General features: G+C 36.4%; 1 protein-coding gene across 1 annotated transcript in view; it reads right to left on the minus strand.

Moving 5' to 3' along the window:
- ITPR2 (inositol 1,4,5-trisphosphate receptor type 2) overlaps positions 1–20,072 on the minus strand; it is a 327,302-nt gene that overhangs the window by 179,917 nt on the left and 127,313 nt on the right. Inside the window, exons 19-22 of the mRNA XM_063446689.1 lie at positions 19,705–19,956; positions 18,830–18,974; positions 12,671–12,821; positions 6,997–7,190 (exon numbers count right to left, since the gene is read on the minus strand). Of these exons, the coding sequence (XP_063302759.1) occupies positions 6,997–7,190; positions 12,671–12,821; positions 18,830–18,974; positions 19,705–19,956 (742 nt within the window). The remainder of the gene's footprint in view (positions 1–6,996; positions 7,191–12,670; positions 12,822–18,829; positions 18,975–19,704; positions 19,957–20,072) is intronic.

A 20,072-nucleotide genomic window follows, 5' to 3' on the forward strand; every position in this document is an offset into this window, starting at 1 on the left:
AGTACACCTGTTAGCGCTATATAAATAAAATATACACACTGTATACCTACTGCACTCACTGTACCTCCCTCTACTGTAATGTAACCTGCAAAGTGCTGAGTACACCTGTTAGCGCTATATAAATAAAATATACATACACTGTATACCTACTGCACTCACTGTACCTCCCTCTACTGTAATGTAACCTGTAAAGTGCTGAGTACACCTGTTAGCGCTATATAAATAAAATATACATACACTGTATACCTACTGCACTCACTGTACCTCCCTCTACTGTAATGTAACCTGTAAAGTGCTGAGTACACCTGTTAGCGCTATATAAATATAATATACATACACTGTATACCTACTGCACTTACTGTACCTCCCTCTACTGTAATGTAACCTGTAACGTGCTGAGTACACCTGTTAGCGCTATATAAATAAAATATGCATACACTGTATACCTACTGCACTTACTGTCCCTCCTCTACTATAATGTAACTTGTAAAGTGCTGAGTACACCTGTTAGCGCTATATAAATATAATATACATACACTGTATACCTACTGCACTTACTGTACCTCCCTCTACTGTAATGTAACCTGTAACGTGCTGAGTACACCTGTTAGCGCTATATAAATAAAATATACATACACTGTATACCTACTGCACTTACTGTACCTCCCTCTACTGTAATGTAACCTGTAACGTGCTGAGTACACCTGTTAGCGCTATATAAATAAAATATACACACTGTATACCTACTGCACTCACTGTACCTCCCTCTACTGTAATGTAACCTGCAAAGTGCTGAGTACACCTGTTAGCGCTATATAAATAAAATATACATACACTGTATACCTACTGCACTCACTGTACCTCCCTCTACTGTAATGTAACCTGTAAAGTGCTGAGTACACCTGTTAGCACTATATAAATAAAATATACATACACTGTATAGCTACTGCACTTACTGTACCTCCCTCTACTGTAATGTAACCTGTAACGTGCTGAGTACACCTGTTAGCGCTATATAAATAAAATATACATACACTGTATACCTACTGCACTTACTGTACCTCCCTCTACTGTAATGTAACCTGTAAAGTGCTGAGTACACCTGTTAGCGCTATATAAATAAAATATACATACACTGTATACCTCCTGCACTTACTGTACTTCCCTCTACTGTAATGTAACCTGTAAAGAGCTGAGTACACCTGTTAGTGCTATATAAATAAAATATACATACACTGTATACCTACTGCACTTACTGTACCTCCCTCTACTGTAATGTAACCTGTAACGTGCTAAGTACACCTGTTGGCGTTATATAAATAAAATATACATACACTGTATACCTACTGCACCTCCCTCTACTGTAATGTAACCTGTAAAGTGCTGAGTACACCTGTTAGCGCTTTATAAATATAATATACATACACTGTATACCTACTGTACTTACTGTACCTCCCTCTACTGTAATGTAACCTGTAACGTGCTGAGTACACCGGTTAGCGCTATATAAATAAAATATACATACACTGTATACCTACTGCACTTACTGTACCTCCCTCTACTGTAATGTAACCTGTAACGTGCTGAGTACACCTGTTCGCGCTATATTAATAATATATTCATACACTGTATACCTACTGCACTTACTGTACCTCCCTCTACTGTAATGTAACCTGTAAAGTGCTGAGTACACCTGTTAGTGCTATATAAATAAAATATACATACACTGTATACCTACTGGACTTACTGTACCTCCCTCTACTGTAATGTAACCTGTAAAGTGCTGAGTACACCTGTTAGCACTATATAAATAAAATATACATACACTGTATACTTACTGCACTTACTGTACCTCCCTCTACTGTAATGTAACCTGTAAAGTGCTGAGTACACCTGTTAGCGCTATATAAATAAAATATACATACACTGTATACCTACTGCACTTACTGTACCTCCCTCTACTGTAATGTAACCTGTAAAGTGCTGAGTACACCTGTTAGCGCTATATAAATATAATATACATACACTGTATACCTAGTGCACTTACTGTACCTCCCTCTACTGTATTGTAACCTGTAACGTGCTGAGTACACCTGTTAGCGCTATATAAATAAAATATACATACACTGTATACCTACTGCACTTACTGTACCTCCCTCTACTGTAATGTAACCTGTAACGTGCTGAGTACACCTGTTAGCGCTATATAAATATAATATACATACACTGTATACCTACTGCACTTACTGTACCTCCCTCTACTGTAATGTAACCTGTAACGTGCTGAGTACACCTGTTAGCGCTATATAAATAAAATATACATACACTGTATACCTACTGCACTTACTGTACCTCCCTCTACTGTAATGTAACCTGTAACGTGCTGAGTACACCTGTTAGCGCTATATAAATAAAATATACACACTGTATACCTACTGCACTCACTGTACCTCCCTCTACTGTAATGTAACCTGCAAAGTGCTGAGTACACCTGTTAGCGCTATATAAATAAAATATACATACACTGTATACCTACTGCACTCACTGTACCTCCCTCTACTGTAATGTAACCTGTAAAGTGCTGAGTACACCTGTTAGCGCTATATAAATAAAATATACATACACTGTATACCTAGTGCACTCACTGTACCTCCCTCTACTGTAATGTAACCTGTAAAGTGCTGAGTACACCTGTTAGCGCTATATAAATATAATATACATACACTGTATACCTACTGCACTTACTGTACCTCCCTCTACTGTAATGTAACCTGTAACGTGCTGAGTACACCTGTTAGCGCTATATAAATAAAATATGCATACACTGTATACCTACTGCACTTACTGTCCCTCCTCTACTGTAATGTAACTTGTAAAGTGCTGAGTACACCTGTTAGCGCTATATAAATATAATATACATACACTGTATACCTACTGCACTTACTGTACCTCCCTCTACTGTAATGTAACCTGTAACGTGCTGAGTACACCTGTTAGCGCTATATAAATAAAATATACATACACTGTATACCTACTGCACTTACTGTACCTCCCTCTACTGTAATGTAACCTGTAACGTGCTGAGTACACCTGTTAGCGCTATATAAATAAAATATACACACTGTATACCTACTGCACTCACTGTACCTCCCTCTACTGTAATGTAACCTGCAAAGTGCTGAGTACACCTGTTAGCGCTATATAAATAAAATATACATACACTGTATACCTACTGCACTCACTGTACCTCCCTCTACTGTAATGTAACCTGTAAAGTGCTGAGTACACCTGTTAGCACTATATAAATAAAATATACATACACTGTATAGCTACTGCACTTACTGTACCTCCCTCTACTGTAATGTAACCTGTAACGTGCTGAGTACACCTGTTAGCGCTATATAAATAAAATATACATACACTGTATACCTACTGCACTTACTGTACCTCCCTCTACTGTAATGTAACCTGTAACGTGCTGAGTACACATGTTAGCGCTATATAAATAAAATATACATACATTGTATACCTACTGCACTTACTGTCCCTCCTCTACTGTAATGTAACTTGTAAAGTGCTGAGTACACCTGTTAGCGCTATATAAATATAATATACATACACTGTATACCTACTGCACTTACTGTACCTCCCTCTACTGTAATGTAACCTGTAACGTGCTGAGTACACCTGTTAGCGCTATATAAATAAAATATACATACACTGTATACCTACTGCACTTACTGTACCTCCCTCTACTGTAATGTAACCTGTAACGTGCTGAGTACACCTGTTAGCGCTATATAAATAAAATATACACACTGTATACCTACTGCACTCACTGTACCTCCCTCTACTGTAATGTAACCTGCAAAGTGCTGAGTACACCTGTTAGCGCTATATAAATAAAATATACATACACTGTATACCTACTGCACTCACTGTACCTCCCTCTACTGTAATGTAACCTGTAAAGTGCTGAGTACACCTGTTAGCGCTATATAAATAAAATATACATACACTGTATAGCTACTGCACTTACTGTACCTCCCTCTACTGTAATGTAACCTGTAACGTGCTGAGTACACCTGTTAGCGCTATATAAATAAAATATACATACACTGTATACCTACTGCACTTACTGTACCTCCCTCTACTGTAATGTAACCTGTAACGTGCTGAGTACACATGTTAGCGCTATATAAATAAAATATACATACACTGTATACCTACTGCACTTACTGTACCTCCCTCTACTGTAATGTAACCTGTAAAGTGCTGAGTACACCTGTTAGCGCTATATAAATATAATATACATACACTGTATACCTACTGCACTTACTGTACCTCCCTCTACTGTAATGTAACCTGTAACGTGCTGAGTACACCTGTTAGCGCTATATAAATAAAATATACATACACTGTATACCTACTGCACTTACTGTACCTCCCTCTACTGTAATGTAACCTGTAACGTGCTGAGTACACCTGTTAGCGCTATATAAATAAAATATACACACTGTATACCTACTGCACTCACTGTACCTCCCTCTACTGTAATGTAACCTGCAAAGTGCTGAGTACACCTGGTAGCGCTATATAAATAAAATATACATACACTGTATACCTACTGCACTCACTGTACCTCCCTCTACTGTAATGTAACCTGTAAAGTGCTGAGTACACCTGTTAGCGCTATATAAATAAAATATACATACACTGTATACCTACTGCACTTACTGTACCTCCCTCTACTGTAATGTAACCTGTAACATGCTGAGTACACCTGTTAGCGCTATATAAATAAAATATACATACACTGTATAGCTACTGCACTTACTGTACCTCCCACTACTGTAATGTAACCTGTAAAGTGCTGAGTACACCTGTTAGCGCTATATAAATACTATATACATACACTGTATACCTACTGCACTTACTGTACCTCCCTCTACTGTAATGTAACCTGTAAAGTGCTGAGTACACCTGTTAGCGCTATATAAATATAATATACATACACTGTATACCTACTGCACTTACTGTACCTCCCTCTACTGTAATGTAACCTGTAAAGTGCTGAGTACACCTGTTAGTGCTATATAAATAAAATATACATACACTGTATACCTACTGCACTTATTGTACCTCCCTCTACTGTAATGTAACCTGTAAAGTGCTGAGTACACCTGTTAGCGCTATATAAATATTATATACATACACTGTATACCTACTGCACTCACTGTACCTCCCTCTACTGTAATGTAACCTGTAACGTGCTGAGTACACCTGTTAGCGCTATATAAATAAAATATACATACACTGTATACCTACTGCACTTACTGTACCTCCCTCTACTGTAATGTAACCTGTAACGTGCTGAGTACACCTGTTAGCGCTATATAAATAAAATATACACACTGTATACCTACTGCACTCACTGTACCTCCCTCTACTGTAATGTAACCTGCAAAGTGCTGAGTACACCTGTTAGCGCTATATAAATAAAATATACATACACTGTATACCTACTGCACTCACTGTACCTCCCTCTACTGTAATGTAACCTGTAAAGTGCTGAGTACACCTGTTAGCGCTATATAAATATAATATACATACACTGTATACCTACTGCACTTACTGTACCTCCCTCTACTGTAATGTAACCTGTAAAGTGCTGAGTACACCTGTTAGTGCTATATAAATAAAATATACATACACTGTATACCTACTGCACTTACTGTACCTCCCTCTACTGTAATGTAACCTGTAAAGTGCTGAGTACACCTGTTAGCGCTATATAAATACTATATACATACACTGTATACCTACTGCACTTACTGTACCTCCCTCTACTGTAATGTAACCTGTAAAGTGCTGAGTACACCTGTTAGCGCTATATAAATATAATATACATACACTGTATACCTACTGCACTTACTGTACCTCCCTCTACTGTAATGTAACCTGTAAAGTGCTGAGTACACCTGTTAGTGCTATATAAATAAAATATACATACACTGTATACCTACTGCACTTACTGTACCTCCCTCTACTGTAATGTAACCTGTAAAGTGCTGAGTACACCTGTTAGCGCTATATAAATACTATATACATACACTGTATACCTACTGCACTTACTGTACCTCCCTCTACTGTAATGTAACCTGTAAAGTGCTGAGTACACCTGTTAGCGCTATATAAATATAATCTACATACACTGTATACCTACTGCACTTACTGTACCTCCCTCTACTGTAATGTAACCTGTAAAGTGCTGAGTACACCTGTTAGTGCTATATAAATAAAATATACATACACTGTATACCTACTGCACTTACTGTACCTCCCTCTACTGTAATGTAACCTGTAAAGTGCTGAGTACACCTGTTAGCGCTATATAAATATTATATACATACACTGTATACCTACTGCACTTACTGTACCTCCCTCTACTGTAATGTAACCTGTAAAGTGCTGAGTACACCTGTTAGCGCTATATAAATATAATATACATACACTGTATACCTACTGCACTTACTGTACCTCCCTCTACTGTAATGTAACCTGTAAAGTGCTGAGTACACCTGTTAGCGCTATATAAATAAAATATACATACACTGTATACCTACTGCACTTACTGTACCTCCCTCTACTGTAATGTAACATGTAAAGTGCTGAGTACACCTGTTAGTGCTATATAAATATAATATACATACACTGTATACCTACTGCACTGACTGTACCTCCCTCTACTGTAATGTAACCTGTAAAGTGCTGAGTACACCTGTTAGCACTATATAAATAAAATATACATACACTGTATACCTACTGCACTCACTGTACCTCCCTCTAGTGTAATGTAACCTGTAAAGTGCTGAGTATACCTGTTAGTGCTATATAATTATAATATACATACACGGTATACCCACTGACAGATAGACAGAGACAGACAGAAAGACAAACAAACGTGCTACCTTCAGAAAATATTGCCATTTCTACCTGCAGTATTTCGATGATTTTGAGCTTGGTGTCCATAACGGTGATGTCCTCGCTGTCGGTGAGGTTGGCTTGCTTGCTGGAGTGAACCCCCACCTGAACATCCTGCGTCACCATCGGAAGTGCCGCCCCCCTACTCAGAACCATCTGGGTCATCATCTCTCCCACTCCATGAATGGTTCTCATCACATTGTTACCTGGAGCAGGGAAACAGACAAAGTGTCAGCCGTCGCATAACGTGACACACTGGGAAACACTGAACGGGCAACCATGATGCTATTACTGACTAACGGTAGTGAGATCTGTAGTACAGTAAGAAGCAAAGGCTCAATACTCGTTAGGTCCCAGTGTGTGGTAAAAATCACAGAGCTGAATACTCAGTGGATTAAGTGTGACAGATCATTACCTTAAAGGACCCCCATAGGCACCCAGACACTGTCCCTGTCGTGTAAAATATTGCTGCTTAGTAGATACAGCGTGTTATGTGTCACGATTCCGGGAAGCTAACACACACACAGAACAGGTGCAGTACCGGACCTTAGAGTGGCCGGGCTAAGCACACAAAGAATAGCCAGGACTCAAGCCGAGTAAGGGAAACCAGAAGACAGAATAACGAGAAACAAGCCGAGGTCAATGGGTAGGAGAAAGTCACAAAGTCAGATAAACAAGCCAGAGAGTACGTAACCAGAAACACAAGTACAGAAGCAATACTAGCAAGCAAAGACCACAACAGGGCAGGGAGAGACAGGAAAGGTAAGTATTTAAATCCTGAGCTTAATTCTGATTGGATAACTTCCAATCAGAATTAACAATCACACGTGGGGGGTATCTATACCCCCCACTGTGATTATTGTGCTGTATCTTTAACGCCGGGTCACGTGAGTGACCCCGGCGTTCAGATATAAGTGCCGGCTCCCAGCGTGCAGCGTTATAAATGCTGCCGCTGGGAGGAGGAGAGGAGGACGCGAGCGGCGTATCAAGAGGAGAGGACGCCGCTCGCTGACAGGCAAGGGGAGAGGGGATCATTATGACAGCAGTCTTCCTGACAGCCACTAGAGAGCGCTATCGACGAGTCAGACTCGCAACGTCCTCACACATTGCAATGTTTTATAGAACGTAGCGGGCCCTTTACCTAAATTGGGAGTCGAACACTGCATGTTTGTATTGCTAATGCTATAGACTTCCTTCTGGCAATTTTAGGCTAGAATAGTCAAACTGGGAAAATTCTCCAACTCTGGTTATTTTATCAGCTCCCCTACTTGGACCTAACATTTGTAAATAGCTTGTTAATTGTCTACTATTGCGTGAGTTCCTGTTTGTACGGCACGGACAGATTTATTATCTAATATCAATGCATGAAATGCTAATCGGTGATTCTGATATAAAAATACCTTTTCTCTCCCAATCAAAAACTATTGAAAAAATGGATAACATCAGCGATTTTGTTTTATTATAAAAGTTTAACTATGTTTAAGATGTTTTATATTTGAAACAGTTCCTTTTATTTTTTTTCCGCTCTATAAATTGACAGGTTTAACATCCGTTAATTATGAGCATAGGAAATATTAAGGAAGTAGGATAATCGGGTACCTGTCTGGTCTAATTAACTCTGCCTTTTCAAATTCACAATGAACTCCCAGAACTTGTTAGAGGGACGTTAATGGCTTGCGCGACAATGGGTGCCCTCGAGCCACAGCTTATTGTAGCTGCTCGTTAACCTGATCGCTGGATGACTGACACAGTCTACTAGCAGCTAAAAGATATGATAAAAACTCAATCACACAGCGTTCCCACAGCTTTCAATCTATCAGGGAAAAAACACAAAACGGGCAACTGACTGCGAGATCGTTAGTGCAGATTTAGAACTTACAAAAGGTGTCAAATTATGGTTAAAAGTCAATCTCTGAGCGAAGGGTGGACACTGTGCTCGACTGAAACCTTGAAACCTTCACGTCAGATTATTTTTTAAAGATTTCAGCAGAAAAGGAATTAGTTTTTTCATACTTCTATATTTCATTTGGATTTGTGTCTGTTCAGTACAGGCACAGGTTCGTGTTGCAGAGAGATCTGGTTTGTCAGTTCACAGATCAGAACTATCAATATACTAGTTTTACACAGCAAGTGGCCCGGACAGCTATATTTACTAAGAAACTAACATTTTAAAGAGGATTTGTCACCCAAACGCATTTACACTAATCACTAAATGTTAAATGTTAACTTTCATGTTTCAAGTATTTTTTAATGGTGTCATTTTTTTCAGGAGAGGCACCAACAGGGCATTTCATGCAAATTAATGACTTTTCTCATAATCTTTTAGTAAAATGAAGTTGTGTCAGAGTGTCAGAGCTATAGTTTTGCTCCTTTTACAGCACGGATTCCTCTTTGATTCAATGCAGACTCTTTTTGTGAACCCAAGTTGTTGGCATCAAGACAGGCAAACTCCTGCAAAGGAATCATAAGCACACGACTCCCCAAACTCCTGACCAGCGCTCATTAGAAGCTTTCTGCCGTTATCAAATAATGAATGTGCTGAACTGAACCGAACCTCAACATGGGCTCCTGGAGGGGCCTGCTAGCCAGCCTCCTGCCCCAAGATTATATGCCATGCAAAATACACTGAAAAAAGGCTTGGTTTGTGCAATTTGGCTTATATTGTTTAGGAACCGAACCTCCGCACGAACCAGAGACCACCCGGGTGCTTGTTAAGCCCAACTGATACTTTGTAGCAATTTCCACAGCAGTGTTCTAAGTGTTCGTCTGCATTTCATATGGCCGACCACGAGGTGGTGGCCATCTTGTTTCCGCGAACGCAGGCAGCGGTGTTTGGGCATGAATCTCATGGAACTAAAACAACGCTGGACACGTTCCCACGGACAAGGGGAACAGGCTACACAAATAACTTAAGTATTCCGTTCGGTGTTTTATGTACTTTTGTGCTCCCGAAAGAGACCGACCGTTAGCCCTGATTTCCTGGAACTGTTTTGGGCATAGGACCATGCGTGCGGTCGGTCAAATAATTGACTTCCATGAAAATCCCGAACCTCTGAACCGATCTGGGTGATTTGTGGATATGTTGGTCATCCAGATCGGGGCTATCAGAGGAAGTGACTTTGATTTGTGGGGTTTTCATGTGTTTTGGAGGAGTTTTGGGGTTTTGTTTTATTGTATGTTTTTGTAACTGAGAGATAATTAAATGTTATGTGTGTGTGCTCATTTAATTATCTCTCAGGCCAGTGGCGTACATACCAGGGTCGCACAGGGCCAGCCTCTTCTGCTGGGGGGCCCAGGAGCCGGCCACCTCCGGGCCCCCCGAGGCTGGCCCTGCTGTTACCCGGCTGGCGGGCGCGCGAGGGAGCACTCTCCCCTGAGTGCTCCCTCTTCAGCTCCCTCGCGCGCCGCGTACTGATGCCGGAGCCGGAAGATGACGTCATCTTCCGGCTCCGGTTTCAGTGCGGTGCGCGAGGGAGCTGAAGAGGGAGCACTCAGGGGAGAGTGCTCCCTCGCGCGCCAGCCGGGTGACAGCAGGGCCAGCAACACCACTGGACCCCAGGGAATCCCCCCAGCTCTCACACAGGTAAGGAGGCTGGGGGGATTAAATTAAAAAAAAACCAGAAAAAACGTGTGTGTGTGTTTAGTGAGTGTGTTAGTGAGTGTGTGTGTGTGTTAGTGTTAGTGAGTGTGTTAGTGAGTGTGTGTGTGTGTTAGTGTTAGTGAGTGTGTTAGTGAGTGTGTGTGTGTGTTAGTGTTAGTGAGTGTGTTAGTGAGTGTGTTAGTAAGAGTGTTAGTGAGTGTTAGTGAGTGTGTTAGTAAGAGTGTTAGTGAGTGTTAGTGAGTGTGTTAGTGAGTGTGTTAGTGTTAGTGAGTGTGTTAGTGTGTGTTAGTTTGTGTTAATTTGTGTGTGTGTTAGTGAGTGAGTGTGTTAGTGAGTGAGTGAGTGTGTGTTAGTGAGTGTGTGTTAGTGAGTGTGTTAGTGAGTGTGTTAGTGTGAGTGATTGTGTTAGTGAGTGTGTTAGTTTTAGAGTGTGTTAGTGTTAGTGTGTGTGTCTGTTACTGAGTATGTTTGTGTGCGTCTGTCACTGAGTGTGTGTCTGTCAGTAAATGTGTGCGTCTGTTCATGAGAGTGTGTATGTGTGTGTCTAAAGCACTTACCTTTCTCCAGCGCCGGGCTCCCTTGGCGCTGGGGATCTCTCCGTCCCGATCCGCCTCTCAGCTCCGAATGCACATGCGTGGCAAGAGCCACGCGCGCATTCAAACCGCCCATATAGGAAAGCATTACTCAATGCTTTCCTATGGACGTTCAGCGTCTTCTCACTGTGATTTTCACAGTGAGAATCGCAGAAAATCCTCTAGCGGCTGTCAATGAGACAGCCACTAGAGATGGATTAACCCTCAGTGAAACATAGCAGTTTCTCTGAAACTGCTATGTTTTCAGCTGCAGGGTTAAAACTAGAGAGACCTGGCACCCAGACCACTTCATTGAGCTGATTTGATCTGGGTGTCTGTAGTGGTCCTTTAAGTGTATGTGTTTATGCATGCACTGGCGTACATACCGCGGTCGCACGGGTCGCAGCCCTGCGACCAGATGCCCGCCCGCCATGTGTTGCGGCCCCAGCCCGCGCAGAGTAAGCGCGGGGGGGGGGGGGGGGGGGGCCACAGATCAGTTTTCGCACCGGGGCCCCATGGGTTGTGTGTACGCCACTGTCTCAGGCACAGGGAAGTGTGTGGAATGTTTGCTTGTAACTAGTTCCCTCTCAGATCCAGCGAGGAATGCCCCTGGAATATGTTTAAGGAAACCGCTTGCATTGGGAGTTACATAAAAGGCCATGTGTGGCTCCCATTAAACACATTAATTTTACTCCTTCATGAAGTCTAGGCTCATGTTTGGGGGATTGGAGAGATCTAATCACTACTCTGCTGGAAACAGGAGAGCTATAATCACTGTATATAGATGGCATAGGAGTATAGCTGATAATCTACAGAAACAAAACATGACACAATAATGTGATATTGTATCACTGCGATTTTGTCCTTTTGTTAGGATATTTTTATTTGTTTTTATTATTGTGTCCCTGAAGAAGTCTATTTGTTAGACGAAACATGTTGGACCATATTTGTTTTTTTACTTTTTATATATACTAAATAAAGCAGATTTCTTAACCAGACTTCCATATTGTGGCGATACCATCAACCAGCTGAGAGGGAGTTCTGGAAATACCCCCCATATATCCAAGGGAGGCACCCTAAGGCAATTTTACTATCTACATCTCGTGAGTTCCCCTTATATTTGCGCAGTTCTTATGTTTTGTTTCTGTAGATTATCAGCTATACTCCTCTGCCATCTACATACATTTTCCATTTTGTATGGGATAAAGTCTGGAATATCCCAAGAGGAAGCTGCTTTCAGTACTACGATAAGTGATTGTTTTTGTACAATTGCCTTGTAGAGGTGTGGGTATTACACACTCTGTTGCCTGTCTGTCACATATTGAGCTATAATCATTCCAGCACTTGGGATTCGGGAGACTACTAAGGGATATACTCAGCCAGAGTATAGGGGATCCGTTGCAATTAATAGGGAGATATCTGGCCCCACTACGTTTATTAATGTTTATTGATTAAGGAGAAGTATTTTTCATGCTTTGCACAGACATTTTGAAGATGCCAAGAATGATCTTACCTCCATCCTGGAATTTGCTCATTCTCTCCAAATATGATGTCATGGGGCTCTGGACAATGTCAAGAATGGCCAGCAGCGTTCTGGTCAATCGCAGGAGTTCACTAAAACTGTAGAATCCAAAATAGATGAGATTCCTTGCCAAATGGACGACCTGCAGAGAGACATATTTGACAGCGTTAAGGGAATCCCATATCTATATTTATATTATTATTAGTGAGTTTACTAGTATAGTCTGACACTGATCCCATATCTATATTTATATTATTAATAATAGTGAGTTTACTAGTTTAGTCTGACACTTATCCCATATCTATATTTATATTATTAATAATAGCGAGTTTACTAGTTTAGTCTGACACTGATCCCATATCTATATTTATATTATTAATAATAGTGAGTTTACTAGTTTAGTCTGACACTGATCCCATATCTATATTTATATTATTAATAATAGTGAGTTTACTAGTTTAGTCTGACACTGATCACATATCTATATTTATATTATTAATAATAGTGAGTTTACTAGTTTAGTCTGACACTGATTCCATATCTATATTTATATTATTAATAATAGTGAGTTTACTAGTTTAGTCTGACACTGATCCCATATATATATTTATATTATTAATAATAGCGAGTTTACTAGTTTAGTCTGACACTGATTCCATATCTATATTTATATTATTAATAATAGTGAGTTTACTAGTTTAGTCTGACACTGATTCCATATCTATATTTATATTATTAATAATAGTGAGTTTAATAGTTTAGTCTGACACTGATCACAGATCTATATTTATATTATTAATAATAGTGAGTTTACTAGTTTAGTCTGACACTGATCCCATATCTATATTTATATTATTAATAATAGTGAGTTTACTAGTTTAGTCTGACACTGATCCCATATCTATATTTATATTATTAATATTAGTGAGTTTACTAGTTTAGTCTGACACTGATCCCATATCTATATTTATATTATTAATAATAGTGAGTTTACTAGTTTAGTCTGACACTGATCCCATATCTATATTTATATTATTAATAATAGTGAGTTTACTAGTTTAGTCTGACACTGATTCCATATCTATATTTATATTATTAATAATAGTGAGTTTACTAGTTTAGTCTGACACTGATCCCATATCTATATTTATATTATTAATAATAGTGAGTTTACTAGTTTAGTCTGACACTGATCACATATCTATATTTATATTATTAATAATAGTGAGTTTACTAGTTTAGTCTGACACTGATCCCATATCTATATTTATATTATTAATATTAGTGAGTTTACTAGTTTAGTCTGGCACTGATCCCATATCTATATTTATATTATTAATAATAGTGAGTTTACTAGTTTAGTCTGACACTGATCCCATATCTATATTTATATTATTAATAATAGTGAGTTTACTAGTTTAGTCTGACACTGATCACATATCTATATTTATATTATTAATAATAGTGAGTTTACTAGTTTAGTCTGACACTGATCCCATATCTATATTTATATTATTAATATTAGTGAGTTTACTAGTTTAGTCTGACACTGATCCCATATCTATATTTATATTATTAATATTAGTGAGTTTACTAGTTTAGTCTGGCACTGATCCCATATCTATATTTATATTATTAATATTAGTGAGTTTACTAGTTTAGTCTGACACTGATCCCATATCTATATTTATATTATTAATATTAGTGAGTTTACTAGTTTAGTCTGACACTGATCCCATATCTATATTTATATTATTAATAATAGTGAGTTTACTAGTTTAGTCTGACACTGATTCCATATCTATATTTATATTATTAATAATAGTGAGTTTACTAGTTTAGTCTGACACTGATCACATATCTATATTTATATTATTAATATTAGTGAGTTTACTAGTTTAGTCTGATACTGATCCCATATCTATATTTATATTATTAATAATAGTGAGTTTACTAGTTCAGTCTGACACTGATCCCATATCTATATTTATATTATTAATAATAGTGAGTTTACTAGTTTAGTCTGACACTGATTCCATATCTATATTTATATTATTAATAATAGTGAGTTTACTAGTTTAGTCTGACACTGATCCCATATCTATATTTATATTATTAATAATAGTGAGTTTACTAGTTTAGTCTGACACTGATCACATATCTATATTTATATTATTAATAATAGTGAGTTTACTAGTTTAGTCTGACACTGATCCCATATCTATATTTATATTATTAATAATAGTGAGTTTACTAGTTTAGTCTGACACTGATTCCATATCTATATTTATATTATTAATAATAGTGAGTTTACTAGTATAGTCTGACACTGATCCCATATCTATATTTATATTATTAATAATAGTGAGTTTACTAGTTTAGTCTGACACTGATCACATATCTATATTTATATTATTAATAATAGTGAGTTTACTAGTTTAGTCTGACACTGATCCCATATCTATATTTATATTATTAATAATAGTGAGTTTACTAGTTTAGTCTGACACTGATCACATATCTATATTTATATTATTAATAATAGTGAGTTTACTAGTTTAGTCTGACACTGATCCCATATCTATATTTATATTATTAATATTAGTGAGTTTACTAGTTTAGTCTGACACTGATCCCATATCTATATTTATATTATTAATATTAGTGAGTTTACTAGTTTAGTCTGGCACTGATCCCATATCTATATTTATATTATTAATATTAGTGAGTTTACTAGTTTAGTCTGACACTGATCCCATATCTATATTTATATTATTAATATTAGTGAGTTTACTAGTTTAGTCTGACACTGATCCCATATCTATATTTATATTATTAATAATAGTGAGTTTACTAGTTTAGTCTGACACTGATTCCATATCTATATTTATATTATTAATAATAGTGAGTTTACTAGTTTAGTCTGACACTGATCACATATCTATATTTATATTATTAATATTAGTGAGTTTACTAGTTTAGTCTGATACTGATCCCATATCTATATTTATATTATTAATAATAGTGAGTTTACTAGTTCAGTCTGACACTGATCCCATATCTATATTTATATTATTAATAATAGTGAGTTTACTAGTTTAGTCTGACACTGATTCCATATCTATATTTATATTATTAATAATAGTGAGTTTACTAGTTTAGTCTGACACTGATCCCATATCTATATTTATATTATTAATAATAGTGAGTTTACTAGTTTAGTCTGACACTGATCACATATCTATATTTATATTATTAATAATAGTGAGTTTACTAGTTTAGTCTGACACTGATCCCATATCTATATTTATATTATTAATAATAGTGAGTTTACTAGTTTAGTCTGACACTGATTCCATATCTATATTTATATTATTAATAATAGTGAGTTTACTAGTATAGTCTGACACTGATCCCATATCTATATTTATATTATTAATAATAGTGAGTTTACTAGTTTAGTCTGACACTGATCACATATCTATATTTATATTATTAATAATAGTGAGTTTACTAGTTTAGTCTGACACTGATCCCATATCTATATTTATATTATTAATAATAGTGAGTTTACTAGTTTAGTCTGACACTGATCACATATCTATATTTATATTATTAATAATAGTGAGTTTACTAGTTTAGTCTGACACTGATCCCATATCTATATTTATATTATTAATAATAGTGAGTTTACTAGTTTAGTCTGACACTGATTCCATATCTATATTTATATTATTAATAATAGTGAGTTTACTAGTTTAGTCTGACACTGATCACAGATCTATATTTATATTATTAATAATAGTGAGTTTACTAGTTTAGTCTGACACTGATCCCATATCTATATTTATATTATTAATAATAGTGAGTTTACTAGTTTAGTCTGACACTGATCCCATATCTATATTTATATTATTAATAATAGTGAGTTTACTAGTTTAGTCTGACACTGATCCCATATCTATATTTATATTATTAATAATAGTGAGTTTACTAGTTTAGTCTGACACTGATCCCATATCTATATTTATATTATTAATATTAGTGAGTTTACTAGTTTAGTCTGACACTGATCCCATATCTATATTTATATTATTAATAATAGTGAGTTTAATAGTTTAGTCTGACACTGATCACAGATCTATATTTATATTATTAATAATAGTGAGTTTACTAGTTTAGTCTGACACTGATCCCATATCTATATTTATATTATTAATAATAGTGAGTTTACTAGTTTAGTCTGACACTGATCCCATATCTATATTTATATTATTAATAATAGTGAGTTTACTAGTTTAGTCTGACACTGATCCCATATCTATATTTATATTATTAATAATAGTGAGTTTACTAGTTTAGTCTGACACTGATTCCATATCTATATTTATATTATTAATAATAGTGAGTTTACTAGTTTAGTCTGACACTGATCCCATATCTATATTTATATTATTAATAATAGTGAGTTTACTAGTTTAGTCTGACACTGATCCCATATCTATATTTATATTATTAATATTAGTGAGTTTACTAGTTTAGTCTGACACTGATCCCATATATATATTTATATTATTAATAATAGCGAGTTTACTAGTTTAGTCTGACACTGATCACATATCTATATTTATATTATTAATATTAGTGAGTTTACTAGTTTAGTCTGATACTGATCCCATATCTATATTTATATTATTAATAATAGTGAGTTTACTAGTTCAGTCTGACACTGATCCCATATCTATATTTATATTATTAATAATAGTGAGTTTACTAGTTTAGTCTGACACTGATTCCATATCTATATTTATATTATTAATAATAGTGAGTTTACTAGTTTAGTCTGACACTGATCCCATATCTATATTTATATTATTAATAATAGTGAGTTTACTAGTTTAGTCTGACACTGATCACATATCTATATTTATATTATTAATAATAGTGAGTTTACTAGTTTAGTCTGACACTGATCCCATATCTATATTTATATTATTAATATTAGTGAGTTTACTAGTTTAGTCTGACACTGATCCCATATCTATATTTATATTATTAATAATAGTGAGTTTACTAGTTTAGTCTGACACTGATCACAGATCTATATTTATATTATTATTAGTGAGTTTACTAGTTTAGTCTGACACTGATCCCATATCTATATTTATATTATTAATAATAGTGAGTTTACTAGTTTAGTCTGACACTGATCACATATCTATATTTATATTATTAATAATAGTGAGTTTACTAGTTTAGTCTGACACTGATCCCATATCTATATTTATATTATTAATATTAGTGAGTTTACTAGTTTAGTCTGACACTGATCCCATATCTATATTTATATTATTAATAATAGTGAGTTTACTAGTTCAGTCTGACACTGATCACATATCTATATTTATATTATTAATAATAGTGAGTTTACTAGTTTAGTCTGACACTGATCCCATATCTATATTTATATTACTAATATTAGTGAGTTTATTAGTTTAGTCTGACACTGATTACAGATCAGAAGGCACGTGAGATCCAGCCAGTCACAGACTGGACTTACACGGTATCTCTGAAATGAGTTGTGCCTGGAATTCTCCACGTTGCCAGAATTATTTTTAAAATGTATTTACAATAATAAAATGTAAAAATCATGAACCTATTTAAAAATGATCAGCAGAATGTATCGGTGTTTTTCAAAGTGCATAATACAATTTCTGATGACCGCACTCCTAGATCTGCTCTATGTGGAACCTTATAGGAGGGTGGGGGGGGGGGGGGGGGGAGGGAAGAGTGCTAACCTAGATAGGACACAGACACTATAGTGTTTGTACTACTAACATGATTGTGTTCCTTTAAGTGATTTCATGCCATTCCCCCCCATGTGTAATATTTAAAGAGCGAGTTGATCTATCTGTATATTTGTAGATGGCGATTATTAAGATAAACCTTTAAAGAAACTGCCAGTCAGCAAGGAATACGTTCCGTATGAGATTACTGGGGGGAGCTGCACAGGCCAGCTTGTTGGACAGTTTATAGAATATTCTGCCTGAATGTCTAATTACACATTACTAGAACTGTAACCTTCAAACTGGGTCTAGTTACTCAATTAAAAATGTTAAGTAAATAAATAAAAAAATAAAATGTTTCTACCTCGTAGGTCAGTTTGTTCTTTTCTTTATCCCCAAATGGGAAAGGCTGATTGACGACTTCTTTCAGATATTCCTCTACAAATTCCATGGTCAGGGCGAATTTTCTTTTCATTTCGTCCCTCGAGGAGTCTGTGAATGAATCGTAGCTGCAAACCGGGAAGAAAAAGGTCAGTCGTACAAAGAATTCGGAAACCTGCACCTGGTTTCAAACGTCACCCCAGCAGTTTCCCCAAATATCAGTCAGTGGCTGGAAAGTTGATAGCGTTGGTTCTGAATAAAGAGTGTTTCTGGGCAAAGATCTAAATGGAAGAAACTACTCGTTTCCATGGAGACTGCTCCACTTTTAGAACTTCATACAGAACCCCCTGTGTATCTCAATTTTGTCCAAAAAAAGCTGTGCACAGTTTAGTTAGTTTACTTTTAAAAGAAAGGTAAAGAATAAACAGTAAATTGTAAAATTCATGGAACTGACACAAACACTATATAATTGTTTTTTTTGTTCTTTTTTAATGATGTAATAAGGAGTTGTATCTTCTCCGTAATACTAATTTACTATTTAGTTTACATTTTTTCCCTTAGTTTCACCCAGCCCATGTGAAGGCTAAGTGTAGGAACGTTAAAGGGAATCAGTGACCTGAATCACGGCTGCTAACTAATTCATGAAAATCGCACTGATAAATACAGTGTTTTTCATAATCACCCCAAAAAAGGTTGACTCGTGACCATTGGAATTGAATTTTTTTTTCTATCACGAGAATTTCCTTAAAATGAATTTAAAACATTAAGTAGAACATGTGAATTGTAATTGTTACTCAACCTCCAAATGTATATCTACAAACACACATACATTGTGAAATAAAACCCTGTTTGACTCACTCGTGGATGCTAATTCGGGTTGGTATCTCTGTCCACAACCTGGCATATTTTACTGGCACCACTGATTCCTGGGGATCCCGATCTACATGTATGTGAAGCATGAGACGGCAGAAGGAAGCACGCAGGTCATATGGAAGGCTTTCGTCAGACATACATCGCAGGATCAGGTCAACAGAAAGCTGCGTAGAGATCTGGTTTATGGCAAGATACTGGCGGTCCAGACACATCCTCGCAAAGAGATTTAACTGGTATCTTTACAGAGAATTAAAAAGAAATATTGGAGTGTTACAGTGTGCACGCTTGCTACAATATTAGCAAGTAACTGTCAAAATGCATTCTTACATGACATTACAGTGCCTTATAGAACA

The sequence above is a fragment of the Pelobates fuscus genome, chromosome 3 (assembly GCF_036172605.1).
Source record: "Pelobates fuscus isolate aPelFus1 chromosome 3, aPelFus1.pri, whole genome shotgun sequence".
Taxonomy (NCBI): Eukaryota; Metazoa; Chordata; class Amphibia; order Anura; family Pelobatidae; genus Pelobates; species Pelobates fuscus.